Genomic DNA, 19172 nt, shown 5'->3' with positions numbered 1-19172 from the left:
ACCACTCTGGAGTTGCCCATGGTGAGAGGCGGCGGGCTGGTGTGGGTTTGCTTATAGCTCCCCAGCTCTGCCGCCATGTGTTGGAGTTTACCCCGGTGAACGAGAGGGTCGTTTCCCTGCGCCTACGGGTCGGGGATAGGTCTCTCACTGTTGTTTGTGCCTACGGGCCGAACGGCAGTGCAGAGTACCCGACCTTCTTGGAGTCTCTGGGAGGGGTGCTGGAAAGTGCTCCGACTGGGGACTCTATTGTTCTACTGGGGGACTTCAACGCCCACGTGGGCAACGACAGTGACACCTGGAGGGGCGTGATTGGGAGGACCGGCCCCCCTGATCTGAACCCGAGTGGTGTTCAATTATTGGACTTCTGTGCTAGTCACAGTTTGTCCATAACGAACACCATGTTCAAGCATAAGGGTGTCCATCAGTGCACGTGGCACCAGGACACCCTAGGCCGCAGGTCGATGATCGACTTTGTTGTCGTCTCATCTGACCTGCGGCCGTATGTCTTGGACACTCGGGTGAAGAGAGGGGCGGAGCTGTCAACTGATCACCACCTGGTGGTGAGTTGGATCCGATGGCGGGGGAGAAAGCTGGACAGACTCGGCAGGCCCAAGCGAACTGTAAGGGTCTGCTGGGAACGTCTGGCCGAGTCTCCTGTCAGAGAGATCTTTAACTCCCACCTCCGGCAGAGCTTCGACTGGATCCCGAGGGAGGTTGGAGATATTGAGTCCGAGTGGACCATGTTCTCCACCGCCATTGTCGAAGCGGCCGCTCGGAGCTGTGGCCGTAAGGTCTCCGGTGCCTGTCGAGGCGGCAATCCCCGAACCCGGTGGTGGACACCGGAAGTAAGGGATGCCGTCAAGCTGAAGAAGGAGTCCTATCAGGCCTGGTTGGCTTGTGGGACTCCTGACGCAGCTGACGGGTACCGACAGGCCAAGCGGGCTGCAGCCCGGGTGGTTGTGGAGGCAAAAACTCGGGCCTGGGAGGAGTTCGGTGAGGCCATGGAGAAGGACTATCGGCTGGCCTCGAAGAGATTCTGGCAAACCATCCGGCGCCTCAGGAGAGGGAAACAGTGCCCTACCAACGCTGTTTACAGTAGAGGTGGGCAGCTGTTGACCTCAACTGAGGATGTCGTCGGGCGGTGGAAGGAATACTTCGAGGATCTCCTCAATCCCGCTGTCACTTCTTCCATTGAGGAAGCAGAGGATGAGGGCTCAGAGGTGGACTCGTCCATCACCCGGGCTGAAGTCACTGAGGTGGTCAAGAAACTCCTCGGTGGCAAGGCACCGGGGGTGGATGAGATCCGCCCTGAGTACCTCAAGTCTCTGGATGTTGTGGGGCTGTCTTGGTTGACACGCCTGTGCAACATCGCGTGGCGGTCGGGGACAGTGCCTCTGGGATGGCAGACCGGGGTGGTGGTCCCTCTTTTTAAGAAGGGGGACCGGAGGGTGTGTTCCAACTATAGGGGGATCACACTTCTCAGCCTCCCCGGGAAAGTCTATGCCAGGGTACTGGAGAGGAGAATACGGCCGATAGTAGAACCTCGGATTCAGGAGGAACAGTGTGGTTTTCGTCCGGGCCGTGGAACACTGGACCAGCTCTATACCCTCTACGGGGTGTTGGAGGGTTCATGGGAGTTTGCCCAACCAATCCACATGTGTTTTGTGGATTTGGAGAAGGCATTCGACTGTGTCCCTCGCGGCATCTTGTGGAGGGTGCTTGGGGAATATGGGGTCCTGGGTCCTTTGCTAAGGGCTGTCAGGTCCCTGTACAACCGAAGCAGGAGCTTGGTCCGCATTGCCGGCAGTAAGTCAGACTTGTTCCCAGTTCCCTGTTCGTAATTTTTATGGACAGAATTTCTAGGCGCAGCCAGGGGCCGGAGGGTGTCAGGTTTGGGGCCACACAATTTCGTCTCTGCTTTTTGCAGATGATGTTGTCGTGTTGGCCCCTTCTAACCAGGACCTTCAGCATGCGCTGGGACGGTTTGCAGCCGAGTGTGAAGCGGTGGGGATGAAAATCAGTACCTCCAAATCCGAGGCCATGGTCCTCAGTCGGAAAAGGGTGGCTTGCCCGCTTCAGGTTGGTGGAGAGTGCCTGCCTCAAGTGGAGGAGTTTAAGTATCTAGGGGTCTTGTTCACGAGTGAGGGAAGGATGGAACGGGAGATTGACAGACGGATCGGTGCAGCTTCTGCAGTAATGCAGTCGATGTATCGGTCTGTCGTGGTGAAGAAAGAGCTGAGCCGCAAGGCGAAGCTCTCGATTTACCAGTCAATCTACGTTCCTACTCTCACCTATGGTCATGAGCTTTGGGTCATGACCGAAAGGACAAGATCCCGGATACAGGCGGCCGAAATGAGCTTTCTCCGCAGGGTGGCCGGGCGATCCCTTAGAGATAGGGTGAGAAGCTCGGTCACCCGGGAGGAGCTCAGAGTAGAGCCCCTGCTCCTCCACATCGAGAGGGGTCAGCTGAGGTGGCTTGGGCATCTTTTTCGGATGCCTCCGGAATGCCTTCCTGGGAAGGTGTTCCGGTCCCGTCCCACCGGGAGGAGACCCCGGGGAAGACCTAGGACTCGCTGGAGGGACTATGTCTCCCGGCTGGCCTGGGAACGCCTCGGTGTCCCCCCGGAAGAGCTAGAGGAAGTGTCTGGGGAGAGGGAAGTCTGGGCATCCCTGCTTAGACTGCTGCCCCCGCGACCCGGCCCCGGATAAGCGGAAGAAGATGGTATGGTATGGTAAAGCATGTAGAGGTCTGTAATTTCTATCATAGGTACACTTCATCTGTGCGAGATGGAATCTAAAACAAAAATCCAGAAAATCACATTGTATGATTTTTTAATAATTAGTTTGCATTTTATTGCATGACATAAGTATTTGATCACCTACCAACCAGTAAGAATTCCGGCTCTCGCAGACCTGTTAGTTTTTCTTTAAGAAGCCCTCCTGTTCTTCACTCATTACCTGTATTAACTGCACCTGTTTGAACTCGTTACCTGTATAAAAGACACCCGTCCACACGCTCAATCAAACAGACTCTCCACAATGGCCAAGACCAGAGAGCTGTGTAAGGACATCAGGGATAAAATTGTAGACCTGCACAAGGCTGGGATGGGCTACAGGACAATAGGCAAGCAGCTTGGTGAGAAGGCAACAACTGTTGGTGCAATTATTAGAAAATGGAAGAAGTTCAAGATGAAGGTCAATTTCCCTCTGTCTGGGGCTCTATGCAAGATCTCACCTCGTGGGGCATCAATGATCATGAGGAAAGTGAGGGATCAGCCCAGAACTACACAGCAGGACCTGGTCAATGACCTGAAGAGAGCTGGGACCACAGTCTCAAAGAAAACCATTAGTAACACACTAAGTCTGAAGCCTGTCTGCAGTTTGCCAATGACCATCTGGATGATCCAGAGGAGGAATGGGTGAAGGTCATGTGGTCTGATGAAACAAAAATAGAGCTTTTTGGTCTAAACTCCACTCGCCGTGTTTGAAAGAAGAAGAAGAATGAGTACAACCCCAAGAACACCATCCCAAACGTGATGCATGGAGGTGGAAACATCATTCTTTGGGGATGCTTTTCTGCAAAGGGGACAGGACGAATGCACCGTATTGAGGGGAGGATGGTCCTTCCTTCAGTAAGAGCATTGAAGATGGGTCGTGGCTGGGTCTTCCAGCATGACAACGTCCCGAAACGCACAGCCAGGGTAACTAAGGAGTGGCTCCGTAAGAAGCATCTCAAGGTCCTGGAGTGGCCTAGCCAGTCTCCAGACCTGAACCAAATAGAAAATCTTTGGAGGGAGCTGGAAGTCCGTATTGCTCAGCGACAGCCCCAAAACCTGAAGGATCTGGAAAAGATCTGTATGGAGGAGTGGGCCAAAATCCCTGCTTCAGTGTGTGCAAACCTGTTCAAGAACTACAGGAAACATATGATCTCTGTAATTGCAAACAAAGGTTTCTGTACCAAATATTAAGTTCTGCTTTTCTGATGTATCAAATACTTATGTTATGCAATAAAATGCAAATGAATTACTTAAAAATCATACAATGTGATTTTCTGGATTTTGTTTTAGATTCCGTCGCTCACAGTTGAAGAGTACCTATTATAAAAATTATAGATTTCTACATGCTTTGTATGTGTGAAAACCAGCAAAATCAGCAGTGAATCAAATACTTGTTCTCCCCACTGTACACATCTGCCTTGGGAACCTCATGACTGCTATCCCTGCATTTCAGTTGCACATGCACCTTCAATTTGCCTTCTTGCACAATTAGAATATAAGAAATAAACATTAAAGACACATTAAGAAATAAAAAATCTAATTTACATTTACAAGGAAATTCTTGATGATCAATGGGAATTTAATAAATTCTCTCCTGAACATTTCCTATACTGCTTTCTCTGTGGAACATTCGATATTTCTTGAACTATGAGCAATGAAGAATTTGGACCTATGAACGTTTTTTAATTAACGTTTTAATTGAAATTACTCTTAAATATGATGAGAGGTACATTTTCTTATACAATGAATACATTTAATTTATATCAGTTTTTTAAGCGATTCTTTGGTCTCATTTATTGTAAAACGTTCCTACTTTTCGTGACCCGGAAGGGTTCTTTCAATGTCGCTCACAACACGTTGGTGATGCCTCACTCAATACTATCACATGGCAAACATGGGGGAGATAGAAAATGAACCAGTGCGACCGAAAATTACAGATTCCAAGGGTATCCTCAAAAAGAACCGAGAGTTCCTGGACTTTTTCTGGGATATCGCTAAGCCTGAACAGGAGATACGACTGAAGGCTATTGAAAATCTCATACAATATCTTAAAAAGAGTGAAAAGGTTGGTTTGTTTGGGTCTGCTCTCCACTCCTAGTTAGCTATACAGCTAACATGGCCAACTTATAAACTAGCTAAGCACATTGCCACGTTTATATGGGTGGGTGTTGAACTGTAGAGAAACCTATTCTTTATCCATGTCCAATTTAGATTTAATTGACTGAATTGTTTAGGAGGAGCAGATCCTTAGCTACACCGTGACCACAGTTACTGATCCTGTGTGTATGCCACTAATACAACTTTAAAACGTTGCCGTTGGTACTTTATAATTGTAAAGCAATGATCTGTATGGTTACCTGTAGTTCGGTCAACTAAGGAATTGTCTCAATTTCAGTGATCTTGTGGATGAAGCTAAACTACTTATAGCTTAGCCCTTGGCTAACTTGATGAAGATGACCCTCTACTTTAACACCTAGCCGCGTGTTTTCAAAGTTTTGCTCACTGGGAAGTTACATTCATTACTTCTCGCGTTTCCTTTCTAGCCCGATGAACTGAAGTATACCCTGAAGAGACTGGTGGATGGCTTGGCACACAACAGAGAGGCTGCCAGGCCAGGCTTTAGTTTGGCGTTGGGACAGGTAGTGTTAATAGATCTATTGGCTCAGCAACATCGTCAGTCTTTTACATCTTTCAAAATAGTTAAGCTGTTACTACACTTTATCTTGTTTGTTAGGTCCTGAGTGTGTTTGAGGAGGTACCTCTGCAAACTGCCTTTGATCAAATCAAAGACAAGCACAACTTGGTTACAGTGAAGAAGGTGAGCATGTGATATGACTAAAGGTGGATGCTGTTTATTATTACTAGTAATTTCACTTTCATCCATATGTAGTAAGCTGATAAATGTCCTTGTCCTATGATCATGTTGACAGAAACTCTTCAGAAATGCTGCTTTTGGAAACCTGTTTGGCGTTCTTGCCCTATCTCAGTCCACCCGCCTCCCAAAGGTAAGAAAGACTACAGGGCAAAATCTGTTGCATTTCCCTGATTCCTCATTCTCGGTCTTATACTGCTTTGGATGAAAAGATCAGATGTCCCTTTATTCCGACCGTCTGATCCAATAGGTTTTGTGAATTATGCAAGGGAAGAGGACAATGAATCCTGTCAGTGCAATAGAGATTGTCTCTAGGTAATCTGAGTGTCTGACAGAAAACTAGTATACTGTATTTGGCAAACAATAGACTGAAATAGTTAACGTGTAATAATCCCCATAATGTCCAATGGCAAAATATGATATGGGTTCTGATATTCGCCATTTATTTATTCCATAAGGAAGTTTAGAACTGCTTCAAATAAGGCCTTTGTTTCGTGAGATTTGTCAGCATATTGCCAAATGAACAAAGAGACGCTTTTTCAGTTATGCTGCAAGGTGTTGTGGGTATTATAACTCATACTATTTCACCCTATAGAGTACATCTATCTGTCTCTCTGTCTGTCTTTCTCCGACAGGAGCCCCAGGTGGTACTGGAGTGTGTACAACTTTTACAGAGCCTCTCGCAGCACAGGGAACATCTGCGGGACCTGCCAAGAAAGACCATGGTGGATATCCTGTCTGAGGTGGGTGACCAGAATGCTGAGTCACGGGCAGCCCAGAGGCTGTGTCCCCTTTACTTGTTTTTGATACTCGGCACATTTCTGGTCTTGTTAGACTTCTGTGCAACATCCGGGGCAAGTGTTTACACAGGACCAATGAGACTGTACCCACTTTTAGGTTAGAGTTTCAGGCTGTAGCGTGTAGGCTATGTTGGGTGAATTATGTTCTGAAAATATTGTCTTTACGTCAATGTTAATTTGCATTGACTCTAGGGCGGTGATTCTTCAAGAAACTGAGAGAGACGGATGTTTGTAATTTTAAAGCAAATTCCCTGCAATTCTAAACGTTTTCCCATCTAGCTGAGAATAATGTCATTTTCACTTAGGGGTGTACTCACTTTTGTTGCCAGCGGTTTTGACATTAATGGGCTGGGTGTTGAGTTATTTTGAGGGGACAGCACATTTTACACCATTAAACCGGCTGTACACTCACTACTTTACATTGTAGCAAAGTGTAATTTCTTTCAGTGTTGTCACATAAAAAAATAGACTCAAATGGGGCCAAAAATATTGCTGTTTGACATGGATCCTAACGACCTAACCGTGGAACGGTCGACCAAATGCGGTCAGCCCTAGTCTGAGTACGTACCTGCACCCAGCATATAACATGTCTGTCTCTGGGTGTTGTCATTGGCACACTTTATATTGTTGTGTAACATAATTTGATTGGGTGCAGAGTTCTCTTTGTTTAGATGCTGGAATTATTTTAGAGCGTACAAATAAGCAGGTTACTTTCAAGTGATTTGTTTCCAATCTGGTGGAAAGATGATTGGTTCTTTTACCACAAAGGTAATTGATTTTTGTGTTAATTTACTTGTATTTTCTATTAAGCCCATAATAATAATAAATACAATTTTGCAGACACTTTTATTCAATGGGACTTATCATGCGTAAATACATTTTATGTAATCACTGGTGTTGGGTGCCATAGGTGTTGCCAGTGCCATGCTCTCAAAGGCCCCATAAACATTTTGCAAGCCCCATTAGGGACAACGTGAATATCAGTGTAATTCACACTGATTTATTCAGTCAGCTCTACTTTACACTTCTACTTAACTTCTCAGTGTGATCCTGTAGATCAGTGTATGGTACAATCAGTTGGACTTGTGTTATTTTCGATGTGTTTCCAGACAACAGAGGAGGTGTTTGAGGAGGTGCTGTTGGGAGCTCTGCAGACAGACCTGTCCTCCGCCTTCAACACTCCGGAGCAGCTGCAGCTCCTCCTGGTGGCCATGCAGAAGTTCCCCCAGGTGCTCAAGCCCAAGAAGCTGAAGAAGCTGCTGGGCACTTCCACCATCATTACCATGGACAATATTCCCAAGTGAGAAGCCTTTTTCAGATGTTTTTTTTCCATGGACACACAATCACACACTAAATGTAAAAACAAACCTGTGTGTCCTGCTCTTTCCCATAGGCTGACAGAGGTTCTGAAGATGGCGGCACGCTCTGTCAAGAAGGATCGCCTGCTGCCTGCAGTGGCTCTGGATCTCCTGCAGATCTCCCTGAGGGAAGACAACTTTGAGCTGTTCTGGAGTGAGGCCATTGTCAACGGCATGCTGAAAGACCAGCCAGGGCCCACACAGTAAGCACCAGGGTTTTACCTCTGTCTGCTCTCGCCTCACGTACCCTGAACTCCGCTCTGTTGCTGTGACACCTAGAACTGGGAATGTTACTTTGGGATGTTACTTATTTACTGTCAGCATTTCTTGCGGTACATGTTTGTCTTCTCACCTTTGTGGAATAATGTCGGCAGGTGTGCTAAGTGGCTCATCTCTCTGTTCCAGTTACCTGAGCTACCGACTGCTGGGCAGTGCCCTGCCCTTGCTGAGCCTAGGCCAGCTCAAACAGGTTCTGAATGGAGAGGTGATGAGAGCCTATGGGGAACACGTGGTCTCTGCTCAGGTCAGCGTCTCCACAAATCTCAGTCGAAAAAACAACCACGAATTTCCTTTTTGCGACATTGGCTAAATAGTTGTTACAGACCCATTTCCTAAAAAGTTGGAACACTGCATAAAATGCAAATAAAAACAGAATGCAATGATTTATCCCCACATTTAATTGACATTAGTACAAAGACAACATATCAAATGTTGAAACTGAGAAATGTAATTGTTTTTGGAAAAATACATGCCCATTTTGAATACGATGCCTGCAACATGTTTCAAACTGGGACATGTTTACCACTGTGTTGTATCACCTCTTCTTTTAACGACACTCTGTGAGCATTTGGGAACTGAGGAGACCAACTGCTGTAGTTTTGAAAGTGAATTGTTTCCCCATTCTTGCTTGATACAGGATTTCAGCTGTTTCAACAATTCAGGGTCTCCTTTGTTATATTTTTCGTTTCATAATGCACCAAATGTTTTCAATGGGTGACAGGTCTGGACTGCAGGCAGGCTAGTTTAGCACCCGAACCCTGATAAAAGGCAGATGGTCCCTCTCCTCTTTAGTCCGGAAGACACTGCATCCATGATTCCCAAAAATAATTAAAATTTTTGATTTGTCAGATCTCAGGACAGTTTTCCACTTGCCTCAGTCCATCGTAAATGAGCTTTGGCCCAGAATCTTGTCTGTTAATGCAGTGCTGCCTGAGGGCCTGATGATCACTGAATAAAAAAAAAAATTATACAACCAGCTTTTTTGAAACGTGTTGCTGGCATCAAATTCAAAGTGGGCATGTATTTTTCAAGAAACCTTTTTCAAGAAACAATCACATTTCTCAGTTTCAACATTTGATATGTTGTCTTAGTTGTCTTAGTTTTCTATTGAATATAGGATTTAAATGATTTGCACATCACTGCCTTCTGTTTTCCTTGGAAACGAGGTTGTAAATACTACCTCATGAAGCCGGTTGAGAGAATACAAAGAGTGTACATCTGTAATCAAGGCTACAGGGTGGCTGCATTGAAGAATCTACAATATGAAATGTATTTTGATGTATGAAATGTCCTTTAATTACATTATTTGGTAAATGTACAGCACAGGGAGGACTGTCATGTACTTTTTTTGTTCAGGCATTTAATGGTTTATTTCCCTGGAAAGTGTGATAGAGAGATTTGCTGACAGAGATGTTGGTCTGAATGTTACCCACACTGCAGCGGTAATGTGCCTGGAGGCTCCCGCTTAGACCACCCAACCACCCTATTTAATCATAGCACAGGCTTCTCTCATTCATTGGCATTGAAGGGCAGGCTGACTCAAAGAACACCAACAGAACACCCTTTAGCTGACTATTTAGTGCAGCATCCTTCAGCTAAAACTGTCAAATGGTCAGGATGACTTGGTTCTACTTGGCCTGATGCCCCATGTTCTCCCTGCTAAGCAACAGTCTAAATTCCCTTCATAAGTGTTGGTACAATAGTTTCAATGCAATACTAATATGGCCCTTGGTCTGGTTGACTTACAACTGAAACATGTTTTTAAAAATGAATCTCTATTGGTCACAAAGCGTGCAGGAAGAGGCTCACTTAATTATGCCCATTTCTTTTTTTTTTTTTCTGACTCCCAACTTGGTATTCGCCTCACACTCCCAGCTCGCCGACCGTTTCAGGTTTGCCCCGGAGATGGAGACGTATGTGGGTGACTTCCTGCAGGGCTGTGACGACCCAGACAAGCAGCTGGTGGTGATGACTGGCTTCTCCCTGCTGACCAACCAGGGCTACCCCGTGGTGACCTCCTTGTGGCGGGTCGTGCAGCACCTGCGTCCCTCTGCGCTGCGGAGCTATGTGGACTGGCTCAAAGACATGTTCCTCAACCCTCAGCTAGACAGCTGCTTGGACTTCAGCACCCGCAGGCAGAAGGAGAACCAGGAGGGCGGAGTCCCGTTAGTGAATCTTATTTGGCGTGATTTGTTACAGTCGCCTCGAAAATCAATCACCACTTTTTACAACCCACATGAGGTTGTTTTATTCATCTGTGTCTTTCAACACTTGGTCAGAGACACATTTTAATTTCATCTGACCATAGCAAGCCATCCCAATCTGAGGGAAAATGCCATTTAACACACTACAGGCCCTTACATTTGTTGTTTTTCGGTTAACCGTTCCCGATATTATGTTCCTAATTTTGCCCAGGCTTCTGAACTGGATGTAGGCCAATACGTTTACTCTCCTTCCCTTCAGGAGGGAACATTTGATTTCTCGCCTGAGGAAGTGGATCGTTCCGCGCCTCGTGTCCATCGTGGAGAACCACCAGGTGCAGAGAGATGAGAACCTGGTGATGGAGGTGGCCAGGTGAGGGCTCTCACTGCAGGGAAGAGCTCATGTCGTTCATGGTTCGCTGCTCTCCTGTGCTGATATAATGCTTGAGAGCATCAAAGTCAGTCATGTAGGTTAACCGCTTTCTTGGTGTTTTGTTACCATGGTACCAGGTTTGTTTGTTTCCATGCGTTCTTCAATGCTAAGAAGGCCACCCCAGACATACCGGAGACACAAGCTACCCTGTCAGAGCCCCTGGATGAAAAGACCAGAGCCATTATCATCAACGCCTTCTTTGGGTAAGATGGGGCTCTTTGACACGTCACCAACAGAACACAAGGTCTGGTGTTGTCAGAACGTGGTTGAAAGTGTTTCAAACGTGTCTTACATTTAGTGGTTTTAGTATGCAGTTGCATAAAGGTTTGGGTTTGTCTGCACGCTGGTTTAACCCATCCCTCTAACCCCTCCGCCCTCCAGGCTCCTGCAGCATATCAACCATCTGCCTCTGTTTGGCGACTCCGCGGAGGTGGCTGCCCAGAACCAGAGGCACATCCAGGGAGTGATGGCTGACGGCTCTATGTGGATCTTCTCTCTGGTGCAGTTCGCCGACTCCCTGCTCAACCAGCCCAAGCACGCCCAGAGTGTCCAGCCCTTCACTGCTGAGCAGAGAAAGGCTTGGGACAGGTACGGCGCACCCTGACTGAACATGGGCATGTAGGTGTGGGGGATTTCAAGGTTTGCGATGACACGTGTAAGTCAAATGTGAACCCGTTTCTGATGTAATCTCCAGTATGCTGGCGTCAGTCAGGACTCTAATGAAGAAGTCAAAGAAAGGCCAGACTCCAGAGGCCTCTGCTTTCCAACAGTTGTTCCTGCTGGTTGGCATTCATCTCTTCAAGGTAAGTGATTCGGTTAGTGCAAGTGGAAGGCTTTTCTTACTATTAAGTGCTTTTATGTTGATCTGGGTGCTGTCTAAATGTCAAATAAACTACAACTCCAACTTGTTGGTTGACAGTGTATGGAGGGTTTATGAAACTGTTTGTTTTCTTGGCATTTATTGGATGGATCACCCTGGGTGAGAGGCCAGATTATTAAGGTCCAATGGTAATAATTCCCTGAGGGTGGATGGCACTTGGATGGACACCAAAATAGCATTTATCTTTCTTTCCCTCTGTAAAATAAGTTTTCTTCACCCCCGTACAATATTTGCTGAGCCGCTCTTTTTCTTTTCTGCAAAAAGGACTCCTCTGTCTCTAATAATTCACACTCTAAAATAGAGTTTATGGCAAATCTTCCATCAGAGCATTAATTGTTCAATTATAGTTTCAAATGTGGTTATAATGTGAAATTGACTTTACTGGGATGGTTATTATAAATGAACAGATGTGATTAAATTACATGGATAAACTGTGGCATGAATGATGCATGAAGTCACAATTGAATTGACAGATTTAAAAGTTCTACATGAACTAGTCTACGTTTGACCAGCAGTTCCTGTATTCCACCACGTGCTACTGTTTGGACACATGGTCATGGCTCATGGAAACATTCATATCGATAAACCCCATGTTTTGTGAAGCCATGATCACAGGCACGGTTGATAAATGAACCCCTGGATCAAGGTGACGCAGTTACTGTGCCTTTGACTGCTGCATCACTCCTGAGCCCCACACAAATGTTTAGGCTTCTTAATTACACCGTTTTACTTTGCCTCTTTGCCCTTTTAACGCACTGTTGTGTATGCCTCTTTGCCCTTTTAACGCACTGTTGTGTATGCCTCTTTGCCCTTTTAACGCACTGTTGTGTATGCCTCTTTGCCCTTTTAACGCACTGTTGTGTATGCCTCTTTGTTTACCTTAAAGGCTCCAGAGGATTTGGTGGACCTGATGCAGGATCTGCAGGACTGTGTGAAAAAAGCCGAAGAGAAGAAGTCCAAGAAGAAGACAAAGGCATCCAGTAAGATTTTAAGTCCACGGGCAGTGTGTCAGAGCCAGGAGCCCTTACCAAACTTCAGTTGGCTAAACCACACCTGCAGGGAAGGAACCACACCTACTCCATGAATAGAAAATAAAGATCTATTTAGTTGGTTCCCATCCCTACATTTACACAGTTTTCCATTGACTGTAAGGCTGGATGAATTGCAGCCTGGTTTGATAGCCCTGTGATGCCTGAAACCCCCCCCTCTCCATCCAGGCTCAACAGAGGCAGAGGAGGAGCCCCACTGGGCAGAGGTGATGGTGGACATCCTGCTGTCCCTCCTGTCCCAGCCCAGCCGACACATCCGCCATGTCTGCCGCAGCGTCTTCTCCTACATCTGTCCCCACGTCACTGCCAGAGCCCTCACTGCCATCCTGGACGTAAGAGCCCCTGGGAATGTTTCCCGGGGATCAGCTGTTTGGATATGTTAACCGTGTTCACCAAAAGGACACACCTGTTTTTTATAGCGCGTGTAGATATATTACATGATGTCTGGTGATTTGATCTGTTGTGTCTAGGTTCTGGACCCAGATAAAGATGAGGAGGACAGTGCTGTCGCGGTGATTGATGACAAAGACCCTAAGAAGAAAGACAAAAAGGTGGATGTTGGTTTGGTTTCTCACACCTGGTCTCTTTAGCATATTCTAGAGAATATTAGAATATGTGTGGTTATGTTGGTCACATACCACATCACCTTGTGCATTACGGCTTAAATATATCACACTGTCCCTTAAGAGCTACTGCTTATACTTGGATATAAAAATACTATTTAACATCTATTACTTGCTTTCCCAGAATGAGGAAGAGTTGGATGCATCAGATGACTACTCTGATGATGAAGATGATGACGACGATGATGACGATGACGATGAGGAGCAGGGTGCAGATGAGGCCATGGAGGAAGGGAATGAGGTGGATCAGAACTTCCGCATTGAGCTGATGAAGGTCCTACAGAACCAGGGTGCTCTGGTAAGTGTCTTCCTTCCTGTCATTAGTCTTGTTCTAGTTCTGGCATTGTACTTAACTCTGGTTGAACTTACAGTGGTGGAGAAATCGTTTTTTTTTTTTATATTTTGCCGTCGCCCTGGTTAACTTTCTAGCCATTTCAAGGTTACATTGACATTCTGACTTGAAGTGCAGGATTGAAAAGCAGAGGGCTAGTGATGCATAGCACTGTGCTATTCAGGAATGAACTGGTCTTTTGTCCTGCTTATTATAGGCCACAGAACAGGATGGCAGTGACGAGGACGAGCTGGACGATGAAGCTATGATGAAGCTGGATGGCAGTATTGCAGCACTGTTCGGTGAACAGAAGAAGAAAATGCAAGCAAAGAAAGAGGAGAAGGACAAGCTAAAAAAGGAAAAAACCCTGGTCAGAGACTTCAAGATCAAGGTATTGACATGATTAATTCTGTTTAGTGTTCATGTGGGCTGTCTGAACCTGGTCTTCTATGTTCATTTGGTGGGCTGTCTGAACCTGGTCTTCTATGTTCATTTGGTGGGCTGTCTGAACCTGGTCTTCTATGTTCATTTGGGCTGTCTGACCCTGGTCTTCTATGTTCATTTGGGCTGTCTGACCCTGGTCTTCTATGTTCATTTGGTGGGCTGTCTGAACCTGGTCTTCTATGTTCATGTGGGCTGTCTGACCCTGTTTCACCTGCTGTTTTCAGGTCCTGGACCTGGTGGAGGTGTTCTTGGCCAAGCAGGGTAGCAGTCCCTTGGTCCTGGGCATGGTGGAGCCTCTGCTCAGTGTCATTGAGAATGGCATGAGCTCTGAAAGTGACCAGCAAGAGCAGGACTTCCTCCGCAAGGCTGCCGATATCTTCAAGTACGCCATGCATGTTGGCTACAGACGCGCACACACACTACTCTCTCACACACACACACACACGTATATCGGTGCCCTCACACAAATACAATTTCACATCAATTAGCCATTATTTTACGGTCAGTAAAACATTTTGTATTTGCTTGGTATGGCCTTCTGCCACTTTGTTCCTGTTTTATATGGCCACTTAGTCAGTAACCTCCCCCTTGTCCCTCCAGGAACCAGCTGTGCCGTTCCAAGAAGTACTGTAAGAGCTTAGGTGACCGGCAGGCCGAGCTCCACGACCTCCTGGATAAACTCATGACCAAAGCCCAGAAGCTCTCCGACTCCTCAGTTTCCCTCTACTTTTTTAGTGCATCTCTGTACCTGGTCAAAGTATTGAGAGGGGGGGTGACCTGGGCCTCAGCAGAGGGCCAGACAACACTTACTACTGAACAGGTAAGGATTTTGTCTCTGAAGGTTAAACCTAAATTCTAAGTTATAAACCCTAGCCTGTCTTGTGTTTTTAACACCTGTTGAAATGCTGACCTGTCCTTGCAGCTGAGGTTCATGGGTAATGTGGACGTGGCGAGGGTGACGGCACTCTTTAAAGGGGCTTTGTGCTCCTTCATGACACGCAGGAAGAGCCCTCTGTCAGGCCAGATGTTCATCGACCTTTTCACCCGCTTCCCGGTGAGTCGTCAGTAACAACACAACTCACTGTTATTCTTTCCACCCGGCCCTCTATTGATTCAAATGAAACACTTGAAGAGACATGGTTTTTGTTTCACCCCTGTGGCTCAGTGCTTTCTACAGTACCCACAACAAGTGTGAAGTAGTGTGCCGAGCGATGTGGATGACCTGGTGTCATTGTGTGTAGGTTGTGTGCGTGAACCTGTTGGAGACCGCAGTGGAGCACATCACAGCAGGAGTGAGAGAACACCAACAGGTGAGACCAGCAGGCTCCTTCCTCAGCTCCACAAACGGGTGAAGCATCTTAACCGTGTGCCCGGTGGTACTCTTCCCAGCCATTAAAAACCATTCGGTCTAATGGTAAATACCACTGATTTGCAGAATAACACCAGGTTTTGTGTTTCACAGTGCCAGGCGAGTGGCATGGTGCTCCGGGCGCTGCAGAGCAGGGAGGTACAGCAGCTTATGGAGGGCGGGTCCTGGACAGGGCTGCTTCAGAAGGTGGTGGGCCAGGTGGCAGCGGTAGGCTTCACAACCCTCATTCAAACTTAGTAGTTCAGGGTTTTGGATGTGACAGTGTTACACACTGTGACAGGTTCTCATGTCTAACTTCTTGTCCCGTTTGTTTTTAAGTTTAACTTTTGGAGATTGTGAATTCCATGTCTCTCATTGGTGTGGATTTTGTTCTTCTCAGAGTCTGGAGGGTGTACTGGAAACTGATAAAAACAAGGTGGTCCATGAGAAATTGGTCAAAGCCCTGGAGCTTGGGTTTTTCCTGGTCAAAAACGTCACCCAGAAGGTTAAACAAACGATCCTTTAATACCAAATGTCCCTAAACCTTTAAAATGACAGGACTTTTCCTAATCATTTTTGTGTGTTTTACAGAAGCTGTCTGTGGATCTGCAGCCCCTCAGAAAGGTTCTGGATTCCATGCAAGATGTTCTGGGTTCCAGGAAGACTGGCCAGGTGAAGGACACCTACTGGGCTGTCATGAAACTCTTAGGAGTCATGTGAGTACCTCAGCCACAGACCGCAGATGATTGGCTTCCTAGAGGAAGTGTGTTTTGAATGCCATGTTTTATGTGCTCTAGTGTGGATATTAAAGTCGCTAAGTCCAAGTAGGACATAAGGACACACTGCACAGTCTGTCATTAATGAGGACACACTGCCCCGCTGCCTGATGTAACCAGGACACAGACAGCAGCAGTCATTCCTCAGCACCAGGCAGAGCGGGGGAACATTTGGGAAGAATAGAACAGAAAATAGACACTTTCTGTCTCAGTCATTTATTTTTCAGAGCCAATGGTGGAGCTAAGTAACATCGCACATTTTATTCCAGGAGACAGAAGGCTCAATCCAAGAGATGTGGATCAGCCACAACTCTTTACTAAGATGGCAGGGAGGAGCCCAATATTAACAACTGGCATTTATTGATCAATCAACAGTATAGTCTTTAGTGAGTTGTGATACAAAGAAATGGCATTGTAAAATATTCAAGATAGTAAAATAAAACATGGTAAAATTCACTACCAACGATTAACACATTTGTAATATTAGCTGGAGTAAAGGCAGGCAGCTGTGCCAGTGTGCCCCCACAACCCAAAGTTCATTAACGCTAACACACTGGACATCTGTGGGATAATTGATGGGAGGACTGTATGCCAACAAAGCAGGCAGGTTAGTAGTTCTTCAAAACACATTTTTGTTTCATCTTTAACAGCAAGCCCCAAAAGGACATTACCAGGAAAACCAAGGAGGACCAGGCTGAGAAGATTGCTCCCAAGAAGAAGAAAGGATTCCTGCCTGAGACCAAGAAGAGAAAGAACCGCAAGAAGCAATTACCTGTCTCTGAGCAGGGGGCAGCAGATGCCAATACCGTCCCCTTGGGGAAACCAGCGGCTGGGGCAGAGGGGAAGAAGAAAAGGAACAGGAACAAAAACAAGAGGAAACAGCCAGGAGGAGAGGCCCTGGTACAGGCCCCTGTGAAGAAGGCCAAGACGACACCGTCTGCTGGCAAACAGAAGAAGAAGATGAAGAAGCAGCAGGGAGGCGGTGACGAATAGATTGGACTTTTGTAACTGTGTACTTTTGATCGTAGGTCGTGCAACTGATGCACCAATGCATTTCTTCCTGAATGTGCTGTGCATCGGTTATATAACCTGACAATGTACAGGATCCTGTAGAAACCCTGCGCCGGTGTTGTAACTACTGTACTCCTGTTGATTTTCATACAAAGGCATGGTGAGAGATTTGTGGCTGTGGACAGTGCTAGATTGTCTTTTGTATTGCCAGTGTGAACCTAAGGCATGATGTTTTATTTTGTCTTGTGTTCTCAGGCCTATGGACTAACTCGACTGTAAAATATTGTGTATTACAGTAAACACCAAACTATATCCTTCACATTTGAAAGTATTTTTTAACTGCTCATTAGTTTATATACTCTCACAGAATTTGTAAGATGTGCATCATTCTTAAAAGAAAACATGAGTGAGCAGGAAAAATATTTCTTTTATTTTTAATGGGATTCTACTTAAACTATGAAGCATCACAGAATGGCACAATCATTAAACAAAACATGGCAATAAAGAAAATGATGGTCCCTGTTCCAAAGTTTACATACCCTTAGTTCTTAATACTGTGTTCTGCCCCCTTTAGCATCAGTGATGGCTTGCAGTCTTTTGTGATGGTTATGGATGAGGCCCTTTATTATTTAAGGTGGGAAAGCTGCCCATTCTTCTTGGCAAAAGCCTGCAGGTCCTGTAAATTTGTTGGGTTGTCTTGCATGAAATGCACGTTTCAGATCTCCCCAAAGTAGCTCAATGATATTGAGGTCAGGAGACTGTGATGGTCACTCCAGAACCTTCTCTTTTTTTCTTCTGTAGCCACTTGAGGGTCGACTTGGCCTTGTGTTTTGGATCATTGCCATGCTGGAAAGTCCAAGAGTGTCCCATGTGCAGCTTCCAAGCTGATGAATGCAAATTGTCCTCCAGTATTTTCTGAGAAACATGCTGCATTCATCTTGCCATCAGTTTTCACTAAATCACGCCACCCCCAGAATATCAGAGATCCACCTCCATGCTTCACAGAAGGGATGGTGTACTCTTCATCAGAGATCCACCTCCATGTTTCACAGTAGGGATGATTTACTTGTTTTCAAAGGCTTTTTGACTCCGCTCCAAACAGCATTTATGGTTGTGAACATAAAGTTCAAATTACTTTGTTCCAGCAGTTTTGAGGCTTGTCTAGGTGTTGCAGGCATATTGTAAGCAGGCTGTTTTGTGGCGTTGGCACAGTAACATCTTTTCTGGCAACTCAACCATGCAGCCCATTTTTTTTCCAACTACCTCCTTGTGCGTCTTGAAACAGCCACGCCACTTGCAGAATAGCCTGTATTGCAGCTGAAGTTGCTTGTGGGTTTTTCTTTGCATCCTGACCAATTTTCTTGGCAGTTGTGGCTGAAATCTTTATTTGTCGACATGGCCATGGCTTGGTATCGATAGGACCCCTAATCTTACACTTATCAGTCTGAAAAGTACTGATTGGCATTTTCAAATCTTTTGATATCTTTTTGTATCCTTTTCCTGATTTATAAAGTTCAGCTAACTTTTCTCACAGGTCCTTTGACAGTTCTTTTGCTTTCCCCATTGCTCAATATACAGCCAAGTCAGTACAGCCCCTGATGAAATGTGCAGTGGTCTCAAGAGCTGAGAAACTATAGACACTAATTAAAAAATCTAACTTATCCTTAAAATCCATTTCAATCTGTTTGTGTCCACTTGTGTGTATATTATCAGGCCAATCATTCCAGGTAACCAACCATTTGATCAAGGCCATTTGGGTGATTTCAGTTATGATTTAAAAAGGGCAGACAATTGTGACACACATGTTTTCACCTAACCACAACCCCTAAATATAAGAAAAGGTTTCTACATGATCTGTTGTTTTTACAAAAAATTGCCTCTGTTTCACAAATTCTGCCAGGGGTATGTAAATTTATGAGCACAACTGTATAAAATAATACTGACTCGTTGCCCATTAAATGACACAGTAAAATGATACTGCTTTTATTGA

At 45.7% G+C, this 19172-nt stretch overlaps 1 protein-coding gene across 1 annotated transcript; it reads left to right on the top strand.

Annotated features, from left to right (window-relative positions):
- Positions 1-4637: 4637 nt before the first annotated feature.
- Positions 4638-19157, top strand: mybbp1a (MYB binding protein (P160) 1a). The gene is made up of 26 exons (XM_010893538.4): positions 4638-4842; positions 5321-5416; positions 5512-5595; positions 5708-5782; positions 6285-6392; positions 7559-7749; positions 7843-8010; positions 8213-8330; positions 9962-10251; positions 10550-10660; positions 10798-10923; positions 11102-11308; positions 11415-11523; positions 12487-12580; positions 12818-12981; positions 13120-13200; positions 13397-13570; positions 13821-13994; positions 14272-14429; positions 14648-14867; positions 14970-15101; positions 15289-15357; positions 15510-15623; positions 15796-15900; positions 15987-16111; positions 16822-19157. The coding sequence occupies exons 1-26, from the start codon at positions 4663-4665 to the stop codon at positions 17162-17164; spliced, it is 3816 nt and encodes a 1271-aa protein (XP_010891840.2). The 5' UTR covers positions 4638-4662; the 3' UTR covers positions 17165-19157.
- The last annotated feature ends 15 nt before the right edge of the window (positions 19158-19172 follow it).

Source organism: Esox lucius, chromosome 7 (assembly GCF_011004845.1).
Source record: "Esox lucius isolate fEsoLuc1 chromosome 7, fEsoLuc1.pri, whole genome shotgun sequence".
Classification (NCBI taxonomy): domain Eukaryota; kingdom Metazoa; phylum Chordata; class Actinopteri; order Esociformes; family Esocidae; genus Esox; species Esox lucius.
The sequence above is the reverse complement of the archived record's forward strand: the minus strand, read 5'-3'. Positions and strand labels throughout refer to the sequence as shown.

What these genes read in the sequence shown, in the direction of transcription:
- mybbp1a (XM_010893538.4), top strand. Translation starts at nt 4,663, where the DNA reads ATGGCAAACATGGGGGAGATAGAAAATGAACCAGTGCGACCGAAAATT. An exon ending in CAGAGAAAGGCTTGGGACAG is followed by an intron (nt 11,309 to 11,414) that starts GTACGGCGCACC and finishes TGTAATCTCCAG; the next exon opens with TATGCTGGCGTCAGTCAGGA. An exon ending in TCAGAGACTTCAAGATCAAG is followed by an intron (nt 13,995 to 14,271) that starts GTATTGACATGA and finishes TGCTGTTTTCAG; the next exon opens with GTCCTGGACCTGGTGGAGGT.